This window comes from Lissotriton vulgaris, chromosome 1_1, assembly GCF_964263255.1.
Source record: "Lissotriton vulgaris chromosome 1_1, aLisVul1.2, whole genome shotgun sequence".
NCBI lineage: Eukaryota > Metazoa > Chordata > Amphibia > Caudata > Salamandridae > Lissotriton > Lissotriton vulgaris.
In genome coordinates this window covers 509,929,167-509,947,584 of record NC_141685.1, presented here as the reverse complement: position 1 = coordinate 509,947,584, position 18,418 = coordinate 509,929,167, and the positions used below count along the sequence as shown (strand labels likewise).

Genomic DNA, 18,418 nt, shown 5'->3' with positions numbered 1-18,418 from the left:
TCGATGCTGATGTACCTGCCGTCGACGAAACTCCTGTCGACGATATCAACTTCAATGTCGATTTCTTCGTCGACGGAACCCACGCCGTCGACGTCTTCGTCGTCAAGGACTTAGAACTCCTCTCAGAAGACTGGGAAGAAGGTTTTTTGAAGGCTGAAGCAGTCTTCTCACCTTTTGAAGGCGTAACAGGTCCTACCCTCTCCTTTTCACCTCGGTGAGGAGATTTGCTGGGACCTAGGCTCTCAGACTCACTGGGGGTCTTTTTGGAGGCCTTAGAAGCTCTTTCCACAGAAGGAGAAGGGGAACCCCTACCCCTCTTCACTGACCTTCTTGAGGAAGACATCGACGCTGCATCCTCACTGTTACTAGAGACAGTCTCCTTCCTGGATTTCAGCTTCTGGAGCCAAGTTAAAAGTCTACCCTCACGGTCCCGGAGGGTCTTGGTCGAAAAGGTGCGACAGATCTTGCAGTCCGCAGCCTTGTGGTCAGGATACAGGCAATAGATGCAGTCTTTGTGCTTATCCTCCACAAAAAGCCTTTTCTTGCCACAGGTGAAACATGGCTTGAAAAGGGCTTTTTTCTTCTCCATTTCAGACATCCTGGAAGGCAGTCAACAATCCTGAAGTGAATCTGAAAGATTCTGAAGAAAAAATCCTAAAAGAAACTCCTTTGAAGAGTAGAAGTTGAGCAGAGCTCAAATGAGACTCCCTTAGCACAACGTGCGGTAGAAAATCTGAGGCTCTGAGGTTCCTTCAGGAAGGTTCTAAGTGGTGAGGCACTCCTGATTGGCTGATGCCTAAGTTTGGTCTCTTTTACACAAAGAGGGTGATATGCTACAAAAGGGAATGAGGCCTAGGCCTTTTTCCTTTGTCTTTTGTACCTACAGCTATGGTATTTTTGTTACCGAGACTCCCATTCCGACGACCTGGAATGATACAAAGCATGGGAATCTATGAAAATTCCAAAACTGGGGTAACCATGGGTGCTTACCTGCAACCAGTGCCTTCGAGGTCAATCAATCAATCAATCAATCAATCAATCATGAGTTTATAGAGTGCACTACTCACCTGTGGGTGTCTCAAAGTGCTGGGTGGACGGGGTTTCGGGCAGTTCCGAGGTCCTCCGAAGAGCCAGGTCTTGAGGTATTTTATGAAGGTTTGCAGTGTAGGGCTTCATCTGATGCTGAGGGGGAGTTCATTCCAGGTCTTGGCCTCTATGTAGGAGAAGGATCTGCCTCCCGTTCTGCCTCTGTGGATGCGGGGGATTTTGGCCAGGGCTAGGTCAGCGGAGGGGAGGTTTCTTTTGGGGGCGTAGAAGGAGATTCTTTTGTTGAGGTATTGGGGTCCTGTGTTGTGGAAGACTTTGTAGGTGTGTGTGAGCAGCTTGAAGGTTACTCTTTTTTCAACAGGGAAGCAGGGGGAAGTCTCTGAGGTGCTGGGTGATGGGTTGTGTCGAGGGATGCTGAGGACGAGTCTGGCTGCGGCTTTCTGGACAGTCTGGAGTTTGTAAAGGAGGGATTTGTTGATTCCTGCGTAAAGGGTGTTTCTGTAGTACAGTCTACTAGTGAAGAGTGCACGGGTGATGTTCTTCCTGGATTCGGGGGGATCCATTTGAAGGTCTTGTGGAGTATGTGGAGGGTATTGAAACATGTGACAGATACAGCGTTGATCTGTTTGTTCATGGCGAGATAGGAGTCAAATATGATCCGGAGGTTGCAGGCGTGGTCCATGGGGATGGGAGGGTGTCCGAGTGCGGGGGCCATCAGTTGTTGTCCCATGCGGTGGGGGTGGATCCGAGGATGAGGACTCCTGTTGTCTCAGAGTTGAGCTTCAGGCAGATGCTGCTCATCAGGATGTGACGTCCTTCATTCCTTTCCGGAAACTGTGCCTGATGATGTTGGGTTCCTTGGTGAGGGTGAGGAGGAGCTGGGTGTCGTCTTTTTAGGATACTATGCTGAGTCCATGTTTTCTGATGAAGGTTGCGAGGGGAGCAATGCAGATATTGAAGAGCGTGGGGCTGAGGGAGGATCCTTGGGGTACTCAACATCTGAAGGGCGAGAGTCTTATTCTTTGAGTTCTGCTGGAGAGGAAGGAGCGGATCCAGTCCAAGGCAGTCCCCTGAATGCCGGCGTTGTGGAGTCTGGTGGCTAGTGTGCAATGAGTCCAAGGCAGTCCCCTGAATGCCGGCGTTGTGGAGTCTGGTGGCTAGTGTGCAATGGGAGACGGTGTTGAAGGCTAGTTTTAGTAGGATAAGGGCGCAGTGTGGCCTTGATCGAGGAGTGCAGGATTGTCTGATGTGGCGGCCAGGAAGGCAATCTCGGTGCTGTGGTTGCAGCAGAATCCAGATTGCGATGAGTCGAGGATGTTGTTGGATTCTATGAGAGTGTTAGCTGGGTGTTGATTGATTTTCTCAGTAACTTTAGCGGCGAAGGGGAGGAGAGAGATGGGCCTGTAGTTCTTGAGGTCCTTCTTGTCCGAGGTACCCCCAGCTCCCATACACTAACCTTGGGCCCAGGGACCTCTGCAACCGGCCGCTCCAGTGCAGCTGGTGGTGCAGTACCTACCTTGGTCCGAACCTTGCCCTGTGTTGGTCAAACCATCCAAAGACTGAAATTGTAAGTTGACTGCTTACCAGAAATTACTTACCTGTCTTTCCTCCCATAGGATTGGATTGGTTCTGAGAAAAGTACTTCTTTAACATTTAAAAGTATTTCATGCACCTGTAAAGTACTTTTAATGCTTATACAAACCTTTGCCAACTGTAACTGAAAGTATTGCATTTCTCAAAAGTGTACAACATGTAACTGAGTATTACTTGGTTCCTAAAATAAAGTAATATTTTTTTTTGCCAACATTAGCCTGGAGTTAGTGTTTGAGCGTGTGTTCCTGCTTTGTACGAGTATGTACAATAAATGCATTCACATTACCCTCTAATAAGCTGCTCAGACCAGCTACCACCAAACTGAGAGTAAGGTATTATTTCTACTATATCTTTGCGCAATATATATTTTTTCTTTATCGTATATACAATGCCAGCTTCCTACACCGGATATAAGATCAAAGGTACTGAGATACCCCGATTGTAGGAGAGTAGGGTCTGCAATCCAATGGTCACCCCCGATTTTTGCTTTTTGCTTCACTGGTTTACGACTTTCCCTGGCTGTGGGCCTGCTAATCAGACCCACAGCCTAGCTGTTCTCTCTCTAAATTGACAATCATGTACCTTAGGTGCATTTACCAATTGGTACTGGACCACCTTATCAGTCCCTGTACAGCATACCTTAGGTATCCAGGGCATAGGTGTACCCAGGGCCTACCAGGGGCTGAAGCATGCATTATGCCACCCCTGGCTGGCCATCTAAACAGACACAACTGGCTGCACGACAGCTGGGGCAAGGTGGTGTAATCACCCTTTGCTTTAGATATAGTATCCCTATATCTAAACCTAAAATGGACACATATATTCCTATCAGTCACTCCTATGGCAGGCCTTATCAATCCTGAAGGCAGAGTGCTTGGAATTATGTGAGATGGTGCTCTGGCATGAACTGAGCCCGTTTGCAGCTTGCCGAAACAAGTCCTAATAGCTGTTCCATGATAACGCTATACCATAGTGGAGTGGTGTGGCTCACTGGCTAGAGGCGGCAGACCCGGGTACAGAAGTCGGCCGGGACCAGGGTTCAATTCCTGATGCGGCAGGGTCGTGGACTTTGGTCAGCGGACTCGATAATTCTCGCTTCGGTGCCTACTCTAATTCAGGGGTCCCACTCGGCAACTCTGGGCATCAGCTTGCCTAATCTCCACGACGGGGGTAGCATTTCACCCTTCTAGAGGGACACGACATGTATGTAACTGTGAACCCCGGTTAAAGTTAACTCGAGCCTCAGCATCACAAAATGAATGCTGCCACCACAGACACAAGTCTGACCTCCTGCTGCTGGGAGTCCTTCCAGCGAGGGAGGCTTGGACAAAGGGTTTCCTGCCTTTGGAGGTGCTAGCACCACCCCAGACAGGATTTTGTGTATTAGGTAGGACAGGGCTGAAAGGAATGAGACATGCCTGGGGCTCACAAGGTGTCCCCGTGCATAGTCCGGTCTAAACCAGTTCCTGGGGCACTCCAGCCCCAGAGCTGGCGCAAGACCGGACAAAGGATAGGGGGTGTAACCACCCCCCTTCCTGGTCCCACCCAGGGGAGGGACCTAGTCGTAGTACAGCCCCCTTTAGCTGAATAAAGGTAGGAGCTGGTCCCATTCCAAATCAGATTAATCTTGACAACTTCTACGAAGAACTCTTGACCTTCGACCTCCTGAACATCAGAAGACTGAAGAATCTCCCCTATGGTCAGGGAGTGACCATCCTGCTTCGCAGGCACCATCAAGCTCCTGTGCGGTTTGCTGTAAGTCCTTCCTTCCCGGAACCCGACGACCCAGCTCGACGAGACCCGGACCTCCAGACTCCTCTGACCTCTACCCACGTCCACAGCCCAGCTGAGACCCGTGGGTGCGACGAGCAACTTGGAGACGGCCATCTTGAGAAACCTGCACAGCACTTCCAGCACAACCGCCGAGGGATCCTCGAGTGAGTGCTTTGGGGTCTGAGAAGCCCCACACCGATGCAGCTCCTGCACCAAAGACCAGCCCCCCCCAGCATCCACGAGATCTGCGTGGGGCCCTTTTGCCTGGTTGCTGCTTGTCCTGTTGTCTGGTCACTTGCCGGCTGGCTCGTGACCCCTGAGACGACGACCCGAAGAATCCATCACTGCTGGTCTGGTCCCCCAGACTGGCCCTTGCTTCCCTGTGAACAAGAAGCACCCCGGACCCTCCTGGTCCACACCAGATGCCATCTTTGTTCCACCGCGTGGCTTGCACTTGCCAAGGCCTGTTGACCAGATCGACGATCCAACACCGCCAACAGCAGCAGACTACGTGGGACAGCTCGTGCCTCCAGCCTGGTCGTCGAAAACAGCTCCTGGTCCGCACAGCTACAGAGAGAAGTGTCCCGTCCTTCACCTGACTGCGGCGACAGCATCTGGTTCCCTCCTGGTTCCAGCACCGTCACTGGCTAGTGACCGAGACTCTGTCCCCTTCCCTTTCAGGACTTCTTCTTCCTAGTTCCATCCTTGGAACCACCGGACTCCTCCATCTGGCTGCCTGCCAGCAACTCTTTGTTTCAGGCATCACCAGGATCAACGCAGCAAACCCGACACCACTTCAGCCCTATGCACCCGCAGCCTGTGGGTTAGGTAACTAAAGCTTCTAGGTGCTGAAGTCCGTGTTCACTATCCTAGTGTTCAGGTCCACTGTTGTTTTCCCTCCATCCAGCTGGGTTCGTCCGGAATCCGTAACTTTGTAAACTGTAGCATCCATAGACGTTGGTACGCATCCCGCGTGAGAGTTTCCACTCTGCACGTGAGTCCCGTGGGCCTCCTGCTCCCTACTTACCTAGTCAGTAGCGTATTCCCAGCGATCCTCCAGCCTCTGGATCTTCTTACAGTACTTTCTTTCCTCGCATTCCATTGTTCCTAGTATATGGTTTGTCGTGCCCCTAGGGCACCATTGTAAATCGTGCAACTTAAGTGTATTTTTCCGAAGAGTTTGTCATGTGCTTAGCCCTCTGACCTCATAAAGAGTTCAGAGGTGTTGTTAATAAATACTTGTTTATTTTCATAACTACCTGTGTGGTGTCCTTTCATGTGGTATTCAAGGGGTTATATGTGGTAAAACAGCTGGCTTCACATGCCAATAGAGTTTAGCCTAAGACTGCTTTGTCCATGCTACCATTAGGATAGCTGGTCTATAAGGTTGACTTACAACCAATCACCATATGGGTTGTTTGGACTGATACAAGGTGATCACTGGAACTAGTGAGCATCATATATCAGGCCAACTTCTCACACCGATGAACAATGTACCTTTACTGTTCGCAAGCCACAAGATGCATCGAGTGATGTGCCATTTTCTGTCACTCAGTTGAGGAAATGCATCAACCTCACCAAGCTGCAGTGGCAGTGATGAACTTCCCAATGCATTGATCTCAGGAGGCAATGCACTGGTTTTGATGTAATGTACAGGTTTACTCCCACAACCGGGTCAATACAGCTGTCCTGCTAACAGCAGACATGAGATCCATGTTGCAAGTATCTGGGCCACTTCCATTGAGCCAGGCACAGAAGCAGCTGTGGAGACTTTGATTTCCCTGAGTCTCAAGCAACAGCAAGCCAACAAGCCCTTGGGGATCTCTTGGAGTGGAGGCAGAGTCCAGGTCTCCTTCAACAGAGTCAAAGGGCAGCAGGGCAACACAAGAGAAAAGCAAGCCATCAAAGTCTGCAGTCTAAAGAGGAGTCTTTAAGGCAGCACAGCAGTCCTTCTGGTAGAGGTTTAGTTCAAGATCCAGAATTGTCTGATTTTAGGGAGCCAGAGACCTAGCACTTATACCCAAAAGTGCCTTTGATGGGGGGTGGCTTCAAAGCAGCTCCCTAACGTGTGCATGTTCCCCTATCAGCCAGGTCCTATCTGCCAGTCCTTTGTGTGGGGGACAGGACACTACCTATTCAGGTGATGTGTTAGCCCATCCTTTCCATCCTGCCCAGGCAAGGCCATCAGAATGAAGATGTGTGTAGATGGGTGCTCAGATACACCTATCCTTCCTGTGTTTTGGCAGTCTATAGGGAATGCACAAGTCTAGCTGTCACCCACCCCAGAAGTGTATTGGAGGCAGGTTGTCAGGCACACAGAGCAGTAAGTGCAGAGAAATGTCTACTTTGGGTTTAGGATGCTGGTCTGGGGGTTTGTTTCACGTGGATTTGATCTTTACGGGTGCATTAGAGTTTTGTGGAATTGCTGACACTATCAAGCATGGATTTATGGAGGCAGTGCTCTTAGCCACTCTATTTTAGTTTGATTGGTATTTGATTTTTGAGCCAGAATGTCAGTTTAAATATGTAATATGGCAGTTACTGTTTATATTCAAATTACAATCATACATTCACATGTTACAGATTACCCTGATGAAGGACTCGTGTTTAAAGCCAGAAATGCATTGGGACTCATGAAGTTTGTTATTGCATGCTGAATACAAGCTGTACTATTTGTTTACTTTTGGATTTGATCTGCGAGGATTCTGAATAAAAGCAGATTCCTAATCATTCCAGGTTTCGAAGAACTCATTTGGAACTTTTGGACTCAATGAAAGCTGTTTTTGATTACTGTTGTGCTATTGTACTATACTGAATACTTTTGAGATGATTTTGTTGATTAAGTTTCGCACACTAGAATGTGATACAATAGTAGTGCACTGGGTTAACCTGGATACATTTCCAGGTATTCTCTTTTCACTTTCTAAAAGTGGCATTTCTAAAATAGTAATGTTAAATTCAACTTCACCAGTAAGTAGGATTTATCAATACCATGCCAAACATATGAAACATGAAAAAGCTACTACTCTCTGATTAGGAATTACAGCTCAAAAGTGTATTGAGGAATCCTATGAGCCGAATAGGCCTCACAGTAGTGAAAAGCGAAATAGGCTGTTTGTCACTAACAGCACATCCAAAACAAACGTACATGCCCTACCTTTTACTAAAAGAGCATTATACACTTAGGCCTTCCTAGGGCTACCTTAGGGGTGGCATGTGCAGTAAAAGGGGAGTTTAAGGCTCGGCAAGTGCTTTTAAAAGCCTAGTCATAGTCATAGTGGTAGTAATCTGCACACACAGAAACTGCAGTGGCAGGCCTGAGATAGGTTTTAAAGGCGTTATCTGTGGGTGGCACAATCAGTGTTGCAGCCCAATGGTAGCACTTAACTTACAGGCCCTGGGTAAATGGTATACCACCTTATAAGGGACTTACAGGTAAAGTGGTTTCTCTTTCCCTGGCTTCTATCAGACCGAGTTCAGTTTAATAGCTGCCCCAAAACCTAATTATACACAGACCCTTAGACAAACTGAGAGTCACTGTGGTCTGATAAATGTGAGGTCTCTTGCGAAACACAGTGGAAATTGCAGATACCATCCTGCAATATAATTTGGACATGCTGTTTCTTACTGAAACTTGGACAGATCCATCGTCCGACGCTGATCTTTTGGTCGCTGTGCCTCAAGGCTTTGCTGTTTTAAGACTTGACAACCTTTAAAACGAGAGGGTGGTCTTGCCATCATTTATCGCGAACAGTTCAGAGCCACTTTTTCTTTGGTGATTAATCCTCTTTGTGAGGGACTGAATTTCCTGATAGAACTTAATCCTAAAAATACCTTTAATGGAACTTTCCTGTACCGCCCTCCGGGATCAAGGACTAACTTTGTGACGAATCTGGATTCTTTGCTGGAACCCCATTTTACGACAAAAGGCTTTACTATCTTGGGGGACTTTAATGTACACCTTAATTTGACGTTAGATAAAGAAACAGTGTTGCTCACTGATTTTATGGATACGATGGGGCTCACTCAGTTGGTTCATAAACCTACACATCAGGCAGGGCACACCCTAGACAGTATTTTTACTTCAGTCACAGGTGTGATAGTAAAAAATACACTCCCTATGGCCTGGTCAGATCATTCTTTGATCTTATTTGACTACCCGGCCAAAATGATGCCAGAAGTGTGTTGTAACAAAGAGCAGGGAAAAACATTCAAAGTATGGAATAAATTAGATCCTAATCTTCTTAAACTACAACTTAATCAGACATGCCCGAAGATGAGTCAACAGGTAGATCAAGCAGTTAAGAGTTATAACGACTGGCTGAACAATGCCTTTGCAACAACAGTGTTAAATGGAAAAAGCACTGGGAATCGTAGCCAACCCTCAGCTCCTTGGTTTACGGAAGCTCTGTGTTTAGAAAAACAAAGATGTCGTAGACTGGAAAGGCGCTGGAGAGAGAACTACGAAGACAGGGAAAAAGAGTTATAAACACGCTTTAGTTAATTACAAAAACCTGCTAACTACGGAGAAAAAGACCTTCTTCTATAAACAGATAGAGTCATCTAAAAATTTGGCAAAAAAATAGTTTCAGGTTGTGAAGAAGTTTAAAACTCCTCTCAACAGCCCTCTATCAGGGAGTAGCCAATTGTTATGTGATAATATAGCTAGTGCTTTTAGGAGTAAAGTTAACAATATATATAGCATCTTCACTCATATCTCCAATAAGGTAGTTTTGCTGAATCTCCCTGTAGAATCCCATATAAAAAACGAGTTGTGCACTTTCAAAAACTCTTTCAGGATACCAAATCCGGATCATCATTGGATCCATGTCCCCCGACAGTCCTGAAAAGTATTGCAGGGGAAGTAAGCCCAATTCTAACTAACATCTTCAACAATATGTTCTTATCGGGGATCTTTCCTGCCGTTTGGAAAAACGCAATCATTCTCCCTCTGCTGAAGAAAGCAAATCTTGACCCGTCCACAACCAGCAAGTATCGACCGATTGCAAGGCTTCCTTTTCCTGCCAAGATGGTTGAGAAAATTATGAATAATCAACTCACGCAATTCATCCAGGAGAATGAATTACTCGACCCTTCCCAGTTCAGTTTCCGTTCTGGGTATAGTACGGAGACAGCCCTCATCAAGGCCACTGAGGAGATCAGAGCAGAGATGGACAAGGGTGGGGCCGCTGTTCTGATTCTCCTCGATTTATCGGCGGCCTTTCATACCGTGCACCACGACATCCTACTTGCACGCCTTTAACATCTGGGGATTAGGGACCTTGCCCTCTCTTTTGAAGAATAGAAGGCAGTGGGTCTCCCTTGACCACTATCAGGCAACCCTGTATGTACTTCCTTGCGGGGTCCCCCAGGGCTCGAGCCCTACTTTGTTCAATGGTTATGTCTCTGAACTTGCACCTTTAATACAGCAGTTTGGCTTTAAACTAACATCTTATGCCGACGATACTTAGATTGTCGTTACAGTTCATAAAAACAGTCTTTCCCCTATCAGTACAATTTCAATGCTGCATGACGGAAATCAGCCTTTGGATGGGAAGACACTGTTTGAAACTCAATTCGGATAAAACCGAAGTGATTACTTTCGGAAATCTACAGCCAAAATGGGATGGGCTATGGTGGCCGGCTGAACAAGGGCAAACCCCAAAACCAGTGGTGAAGGCCAAAAATCTCAAGGGCTCACTTATGTACATCAAATTAGCGCCATAGTTTCAGCCTCTTTCTACCTGCTTAAGAAACTCAAAAAGGTCCTACCATTTATCTCTCAGGATCTTAGAAAAACAGTGGTTACCACCTTGGTGTTGCCCAAGCTGGACTATTGCAATGGCTTATATCTGGGGCTACAAAAACAACATATAAAGAGGCTCCAAATGGTGCAGATCGCTGCAGCTAGGCTACTTCTGAAAATCCCCATGTACCAATCGATTAAAGAAGAGATACGGAATCTCCACTGGCTGCCTGTGGTGCAACGATCCAAATTTAAGGCACTCTGCCTTGCCCATAAATCATTACATGGGGTAGGAAAGGTACCTTTGAAACATCTATTCTCATGGTACCACCCAGGCAGTCAGTTAAGATCGTCAGATGCCAGATTAATGCTGGTACCATACTGCTAGCTGGGGAGGCCGGAGCACGGCCTACTGTGTAGCAAAACTCTGGAACACTCTCCCTGAATCTTTGAGAGGGTTGAACTCCCTCTCCTCTTTTAGAAAACAATTAAAAACCTGGCTATTTTCAAACTAACTGCACTGCGTCTCCTTTTTGCCTTCTGGTATTACTCTGATCCAGCGCCAAGACACCTCAGGGTATTCGTGCGCTCTATAAGTTTCACTAACTTTAACATTAACAATCAGTTATACACCAATTACACACGTTTAGGGAAGAAGCATGTGCACTTAGCATAGATTAGCAGTGGTAAAGTGCTTGGAGTTCTAAGGGCAACAAAAAGATTCAGCAAAACATGGAGACAAAAAGCAAAAGAAGTGGGGAAGACCACCCTAACAGGAAGTGACAAATTTCAGAATAGTTGCGCCATCTTGGAGTGGGAAATAATTACAACATAAACATAAATATAATGTATCAGCATGGAGTTATATATAAATGATGAGTTCCCAAGTGCAAATTAATACATATTATATTGCTGGGTAAATGAGGGATGAAACTTACTAACTTCTTGAATGCAGCATTTCTAACATGCTTGCATGCAGAAATAGGTAATGGCCAGAATCCCCTGGAGGCTCAGCTTGAGCAGCCCCGTACAGGGAAGCAAAATGGTCATCATCTAGGACACTGCCACATCTTGTAAGCAAGAGAAGAATACGAGAGAGAAATCTGAAAAATGGCAGTTAAATCGGTTGTGGAACCTTGGAGAAACAGGATAAAAGATGGTGAAATGAAGCATTACAAATATGGTCAAAGGAAAGAAAAAAATGAATACATTGATAAAAATGATCGTGAATAAGCATGCATGTCAGGGACGGCATGAAGCTGTGCAAACGGTTCTTGGGGCTATGTAGTCCCTTCTCACATAGAGTTTTCATAACTTATGGCAGTTGGGCATGCCTATACCATTCTGCACGCAATTTGATGAAAGCGGGATAGAAAAATGACAAATAAAATATGTGAAGAAAGAGGTGTGCATCCCTATCTCATAAGAAACGTTCATAACTATTGCCCTAACCAGGGATCAGCACCCGTTGGATAATAATGAGAACAATTTAAAATAATGGAGGAAGATTTGGGATCCACACAAGTCGACGGAACATCCGGAGTTCAGCACAAGTTCGAACAACGAAACAACATGTAAGCATAAGCAGATGGACACTAATAATTATTTAAAACATTTGCAGCATGTTACGTCTTTTGGTGCTCTTAGTTCATTTCGAGCTTGGCAGTTTATATGGTTGGTTTGCTAAGCCCTTGAAATGCATTGTGGGTAATGCAGTTTATAAAATCACAGAGACGGGTAGTCCTTTGTTACTAACCAATCGGGAGGGATTCTGGGCACACAGGTGGAGTGATTTAAGAGCGCGGGTGGGGCATTGAAACGGTTTTTCGAGCTCAGGAAGATGGCGTGACATTTTGGGTTTTTAAGATGAAGAAAGCAGGTACGTTAACATGGTTTAATGGCATCTGGTCCACTCAGGCACAGTGAGATTCGTGATTAACAAAGTTACTTTCATAGGAGTATGTGTTTATAGCAGCAACAAATGCGCTTTGAAACATGCTGAGTGGTTTTGATAAATAAGCAAGCGAACGGTAGGAACGATGTCTTAATGGAGTGCCTGCAGTATAGATTAGAGGGTTTTGGCACGAAGAGGGTGAGATATATGAGGATTACCAGGGGGGAGCTGTAGACGGATTGGGAACGAGGGTGTGTGTTCATGAAGGCTCAGCAAGGAGGGATTGGGGTACAGTAACAAGTAAAACATGGGATTACGCTATGTTTTTATTTTGAAATGAATTTGTGAATATGAATATACATCATAAGAAATGCATTATGTTGCGATGATACATTTACTTAGAAATTACTAGTATTAACTGCTTGTGTTAATTTTATTTGTAGTGACCCCCGTAGCAGCCCGAAATGCATTGGGTCTTTTACATAAAATAAAGACTGCTGGTGATGAACTTTTGCATCATTCCTATTCTTTGAAAGAGACCTGGATTGGCTCAATTTGAATAGCAGAAATCTGAAAAATGGCAGTTAAATCCGTTGTGGAACCTTGGAGAAACAGGATAAAAGATGGTGAAATGAAGCATTACAAATATGGTCAAAGGAAAGAAAAAAATGAATAAATTGATAAAAATGATCGTGAATAAACATGCACGTCAGAGACGGCATGAAGCTGTGCAAACGGTTCTTGGGGCTATGTAGTCCCTTCTCACATAGAGTTTTCATAACTTATGGCAGTTGGGCATGCCTATACCATTCTGCACGCAATTTGATGAAAGCGGGATAAAAAAATGACGAATAAAATATGTGAAGAAAGAGGTGCGCATCCCTATCTCATAAGAAACGATCAACCCTGCACACTGTCATGGAAAAAGATAGGTACTCACCATTCAACAGATGTGTGGGAGCATAGCAAAAAAGCAGTCCTTAGAACACAGAGAGCTGGGAAGATACAAATGATCAAAAGAAATGCAGAGCAGTGGAAGGTATCAATATAATAAAACTGAATAATAACACTACAATTGAGATTCAAAAGTTCATTCAGAAGTCTCAAAGAATTCACCAAGCCATTAAGAAGTAGAAGATTTGGTAGAGTTAATACAGGTGTCCTAAGAATATTATAAAAAGAGAGACAAAAAGCACATGATTAGCAGTTAGCCCACGCAACAAAGAAAGAGGAAGACCGACGGCTCACTGAGGACTTTCTAGGGCTTTCAAATGGCAGATTGTTTAAGAGTAACATACTATTTTGATGCTTTTCATCAGGAAACTTGTTCTTTGTTCATGCTCTTTGAGCAGCAATAGCTCAGGGGGAAAAGAAGTAATCCTCATCTCCAGTCGTGCAATAGAAGTTCATTGCAACAGTATCCAAAACCCTTGATGCTATTAGTAATTGCCAGTAACCACCAGAGATTCTGCTCAAAAAAGAGAAAAGCCAGGATTTGACTATATACTAGGATGCTCTATATTTGCAGACTCAAATATACAAACAAATGTCAGAATGTTGCGAACGTGTTCACACCTACCAAGTGCGCTACTGAGAAAAGAAGTCTAGATCCCGAACTCACTCCCTTAAAAACGTAGCCATTAGTCTATATGAAGCATGTCAGGTGGAAATAAAACTTCTGCATGTAATGAAGACTTGAATACTGAAGAGCTACCCTTCTGCCTGCGTTGTACCCTGCCCTTAATTGTCTTCTTAATTTATAGTATAACGTTAATGTGAATCTCTTGTACATTACTGCTCAACTTGTAAGAAATCATACCACTGATTGGATAAACAGATAGAATTAGGCAAATGTAATGTCCTATGGCTTCATTTACATGAATTTCAAATGAATTTCAACGCTTCGTATAGTTAACTATTACAAAGAAAACACGTACCTGAATAACCAGCCACTGGAGTGTGAATACCGCCACCTGCGCTTTCTTGGTGCATATCAGTAGAAAAAGGTGTCTTGCCAGTTCTAGTACTATTAGGACCCCTTTGTGAAACGGAGCACATACCAGAGGTCAAATTTACTGTGCTAGGATTTTCCGCAAAAGAACTCTCATCACCACAGTATGAATCTGTTAGACAGGAAAATACATACAACAAGTGTATGAAACCCTATTTGTCAAAATAACAATGCACAAAATGAAAAAAGAAATTTCATTCAACTTTAAGAAAAGCGCTATAAAATTAACAACTTTTACACATATCATATTTAAGTCTCACAAATTTCCTTTTTCAGTGATTTTTCACACATTTAGGCGGGAAATAATATGTTTCATTGTCATTTTTTTGATAATCAATTTTATAGATTTTTGAATAAACAAAGAGTAACTAACAACACAGAAAAGCAATCGCAACTGGTACAGTGGAATAATTATCGATGTTGTCATGCGCGAACAAAAAAGTTGCTCCTTTTTTAAGCGTATTATCATATGTTATTATAGTCCGAGAAGAGCCAGAAAGCCCATACATTACAATTGGTTCAACCATTTGCCCCAGACCTTTGATTGTTTAGCTGGGCATCCCCTAGCCTAAAACAGTGGCTCTCTTGTGCTGCACACCAGTCTGCGCCCTTGTGCCACCTAGATAAACTTGGGAGGTCAGACTGTTTCCATGCCACGGCAATGTCTCGCTTGGCCACCATGGTGGGGGTACCTTGGAAGAGCTTAATTGCCCAGGATCCATCTAGGCTGTCCATGATTCCCAGGAGGTGGTTTAGGGTGTTGAATGGCACCTCCAACCAAGGACAACAGAGAGTTCATATTCCAGTGCTTCCCAATAAGGGGTGAAATTGGGGCAGGACCAGACCATATGATGAAATTCCAGACCATTTGATAAAAGTCAGCCGGTTCCTGCCAGGAGCGCATGCAGGATGGCAAGGATCGTAGACCTGCCTTATAAAGGCGGTCAGGGGTTAGGTAGGCGTTATAAAGAGGATATAGCTGTATTAAGCAAATCTTAGCTGAATTGGTAATGGTCTGGGGGGTCATTAAAGAGTCACACCAATCTTCATCCTGGAGGGGACCCAGCCACCCCTCCCAGAGTTGTCTGAGCGAGTCAAGCAATGCTGGGCCATTGTTCGTTAAGGAAAGGTATATCTGCGACACCCCACCCTTCCCTACGTCCCCCATCATGATCTGTGCTACCATAGGACTGAACTCTGGCAGTGTACTGCCAGTCGCTAAATGTATATTGAGGGTGTGGTGTAACTGCAAGTATATGTAAAACTGTGAGGGGTGGAGGGTGTAGCGGTTTTGTAGGTCTTGGAATGATCGTATGTGGTCCCCCAACCACACACCCCTCAATTTTAATATACCAATAAGGTTCCATCCCCTGAATCTCTCCAGAGCGCTCACCTCCCACAGCCACCCACCCTGCCTTTGTCATTTTGAAAAAAATTAAATCTAAGGAAATTCACATCTATTCACATGACATCCATTGAAAAATAAACCTGGAACAAACAAGTTACAAAAATATTTACAAATAGGTAAAGCCTGTCCCAGCCTTTCCTCTCTGAAGCCACACAGATCAACTGCGGAGTTCCCCAAGGATCATTGCTCAGTCCTATGCCCTCCAACATCTACATGCCCCCCCCCTCGCCGCCATCGTCAGATAACACAGGCTCAGCATAGTATTCTACGCCGACGACACCCAGCTCATACTCTCCCTCACAAAGAACCCGGAAGACTCCAGACTCTGTAACCCTGAAGGAATGAGAGACGTAGCCGCCTGGGTGAAAAGCAGCTGCCTGAAGCTCAACCGAGGTCCTCATCCTCGGACCCTCCACCTCCGCCAAGGACAACACCTGGTGACCCTCCGTCCTCGGGAGTCCACCCAACCCGACAGACCGCACACAGAACCTCAGCATCATCCTCAACTCCTCCCTCACCAGGACCCGCCAGATAAACTCCATCATCTCCACCAACTTCAACTGCCTTCGGATCCTCTGCAAGACCTTCAAATGGATACCCCCAGAATGCAGGAAAACCATCACCCATGCACTCATAACCAGCAGATTGGACTACGGCAAAGCCCTCTACGCCGCAATCACCAGAACTTTCCTAAACAAGCTACAGACCAACCAGAACACCGCAGCCAGACTTGTCCTCGAAACATCACGGCACAAACACATGACCCAATACCTATGTGACCTCCAATAGCTCCCTGTCGAGAAGAGAGTAATCTTCAAACTGCTCACCCACGCCTTCAAATTCCGCCACAACATCGGACCCAAATACCTCAACGAGAGTCTCCTTCCACGTACCCAAGAGGAACCTTCGCTCCTAAGACCTGGCCCTCACAGAGACCCCCCACATCTGTAGAAACAGAGTAGGAGGAAGAGCTTTCTCCAACGTCGCAGCCAACGCCTGGAATGAGCTCCCTGTGACCTGTGAACATTAGACGCTCCCCTACCCTCCACACCTTCAGGAAGGACCTCAAGACCTGGCTCTTCGACTGAACTGGAGCTGCACCCCACCTCCTCCCCAACGCCTTGAGACCCTCACAGGTGAGAAGCGCGCTCTATAAATCCCCTGATTGATTGTCTGGCTCTCCTTGGGAAGAGACCTGTCTTGGGGTCAATTGTGATCCTCTTTAATAATCACATCCAAGATCTCATACTCGGTGCAAACCTCCCAAGGACATGGGCTTCCTGTCACTTCAGGAAAGGAGGGAAGAAAGTGTAGCAGTAGGAGGGGAGGAGAAAATATAAAGGCTATGGGAAACAGTTTATCAGAAGTTGGGTGACCCCAATGTCCCGAGGAGTACGCAATAAAGTTGCACCTCAGTGCTGGGTTGTATACAATTAAACCTTCTCAAATTAATATCTCACTGTGTCATTAGTGCTGCAAGGGAGCCATGCAGCCAGTCTGGCACAGATGGAACCAACTTTTCAAGGACCTCCTAAAGCCATCTGAAGTAAGAGATGTCACAGCAGTGATAACCAACGTGAAGAGGGAACAAGAAGAACGTAATCTGAAGAGTCGCCTAAAAACCAGACAGATTACCAAACTGAACCCCAGTTCTTGACACTCAATCCAACAGATCTCAATGTGCCTGAAGGGGGAGCCTTAGAGATACACGCAGTGCCAACGTGTGCATAACAAGGGGACCTGGGCCAGCTTTCAAAAAGACAGTGTAAAACACTCAGGAAAACTCATAATAAGAAAGTTAACTAATGTCCAGAGGATCGCCATCGTGGACAACCAGGCAAAGTCTACTATATTTTTATTTTTAGCAAAAGTTACAAAATCAGCTGCTACTCCAGAAAAATGGCAAGAAGATCCTGTAGAGGAATCATGCATAAATGAAAAGGGGTCTAATTCGGAATTCACCAAACTTAGAGTACCATTAAGGAGGAAGGTAAATGATCAACAATTGGACCCGAATCAACGGGAGTTGTCCCACTTCAGATTTGGAAAGAAGAGGACAACTACATTTCCCGATTATGATCGAAAACACCTCAGCCCAAAGAAACATGCAGGTAGCATGCTAGGCAATGCAAACATGGACAGCAATATGTGTGATCTGCCTCCTAAGGGAGGAATTCATTTAACCAACATCGATAAATCGATTTCCCATGAAGCCGAAATAACATTAAAAAACGCAAATACAGATCCAGGAATAAGTCTATGCAGCACTACAAGAGTCTGAAAATAGTAGAGCAGGGCTCGGAAAAACAGGTAGTAGTTCGATTATTTCAGTCAAGTTGAATAGTCCCCGCGTGTTACATCAATCCACCTAATAACCTCTGCAAAGTGATATTCAACCCAAAATATAAGTCAAGGGGTCAGTTTGACAGAATAAACAGAGGGACAATGATACGCATGGCCCAAAAAATAATTGCGTTAAGTCACATTGAGACATCAGACATCTATTCTACCACATTTTTAAATGTTGCAATACGGGGTGGTGAAGAACTGACATTGATCCCCTGGGTAACAAGTGCCTTAGCCGATCAGGTGTGGATAGAAAAGGAGGCATTTGCAAACCTGAGTATAGTCATGCCAAGGGAAAAGGAGGAAGCCTATCCACAGTTCCTCCTCCCGGAAGGTCGTGAAGTTAGTGCCTGTGAAGAAGGCGTAGAGGGAAGAACGGGCCCTCATGGTGCGATTAAGGGTTGACAATATTTGGCGAATAATCGAAAATGAATAGCAACTCCAATTCTAAAAGGAGCAAGGAGTCAATCAATTTCATCACATAGTGTCACCACAGCTACCTTGGAAGAGAAATGCACGGAGGAAGGTACAGCAAGTCTAACTCCACATCAAAGTTCTGACTAGTCTTGGCTTCTTGGCACACTATTTTCTGGGTCACAC

General features: G+C 45.4%; 1 protein-coding gene across 1 annotated transcript in view; it reads right to left on the bottom strand.

Annotated features, from left to right (window-relative positions):
* Positions 1–18,418, bottom strand: part of MSH4 (mutS homolog 4) — a 1,592,310-nt gene that overhangs the window by 1,521,064 nt on the left and 52,828 nt on the right. Inside the window, exon 2 of the mRNA XM_086925563.1 lies at positions 13,991–14,176. Within this exon, the coding sequence (XP_086781689.1) occupies positions 13,991–14,176 (186 nt within the window). The remainder of the gene's footprint in view (positions 1–13,990; positions 14,177–18,418) is intronic.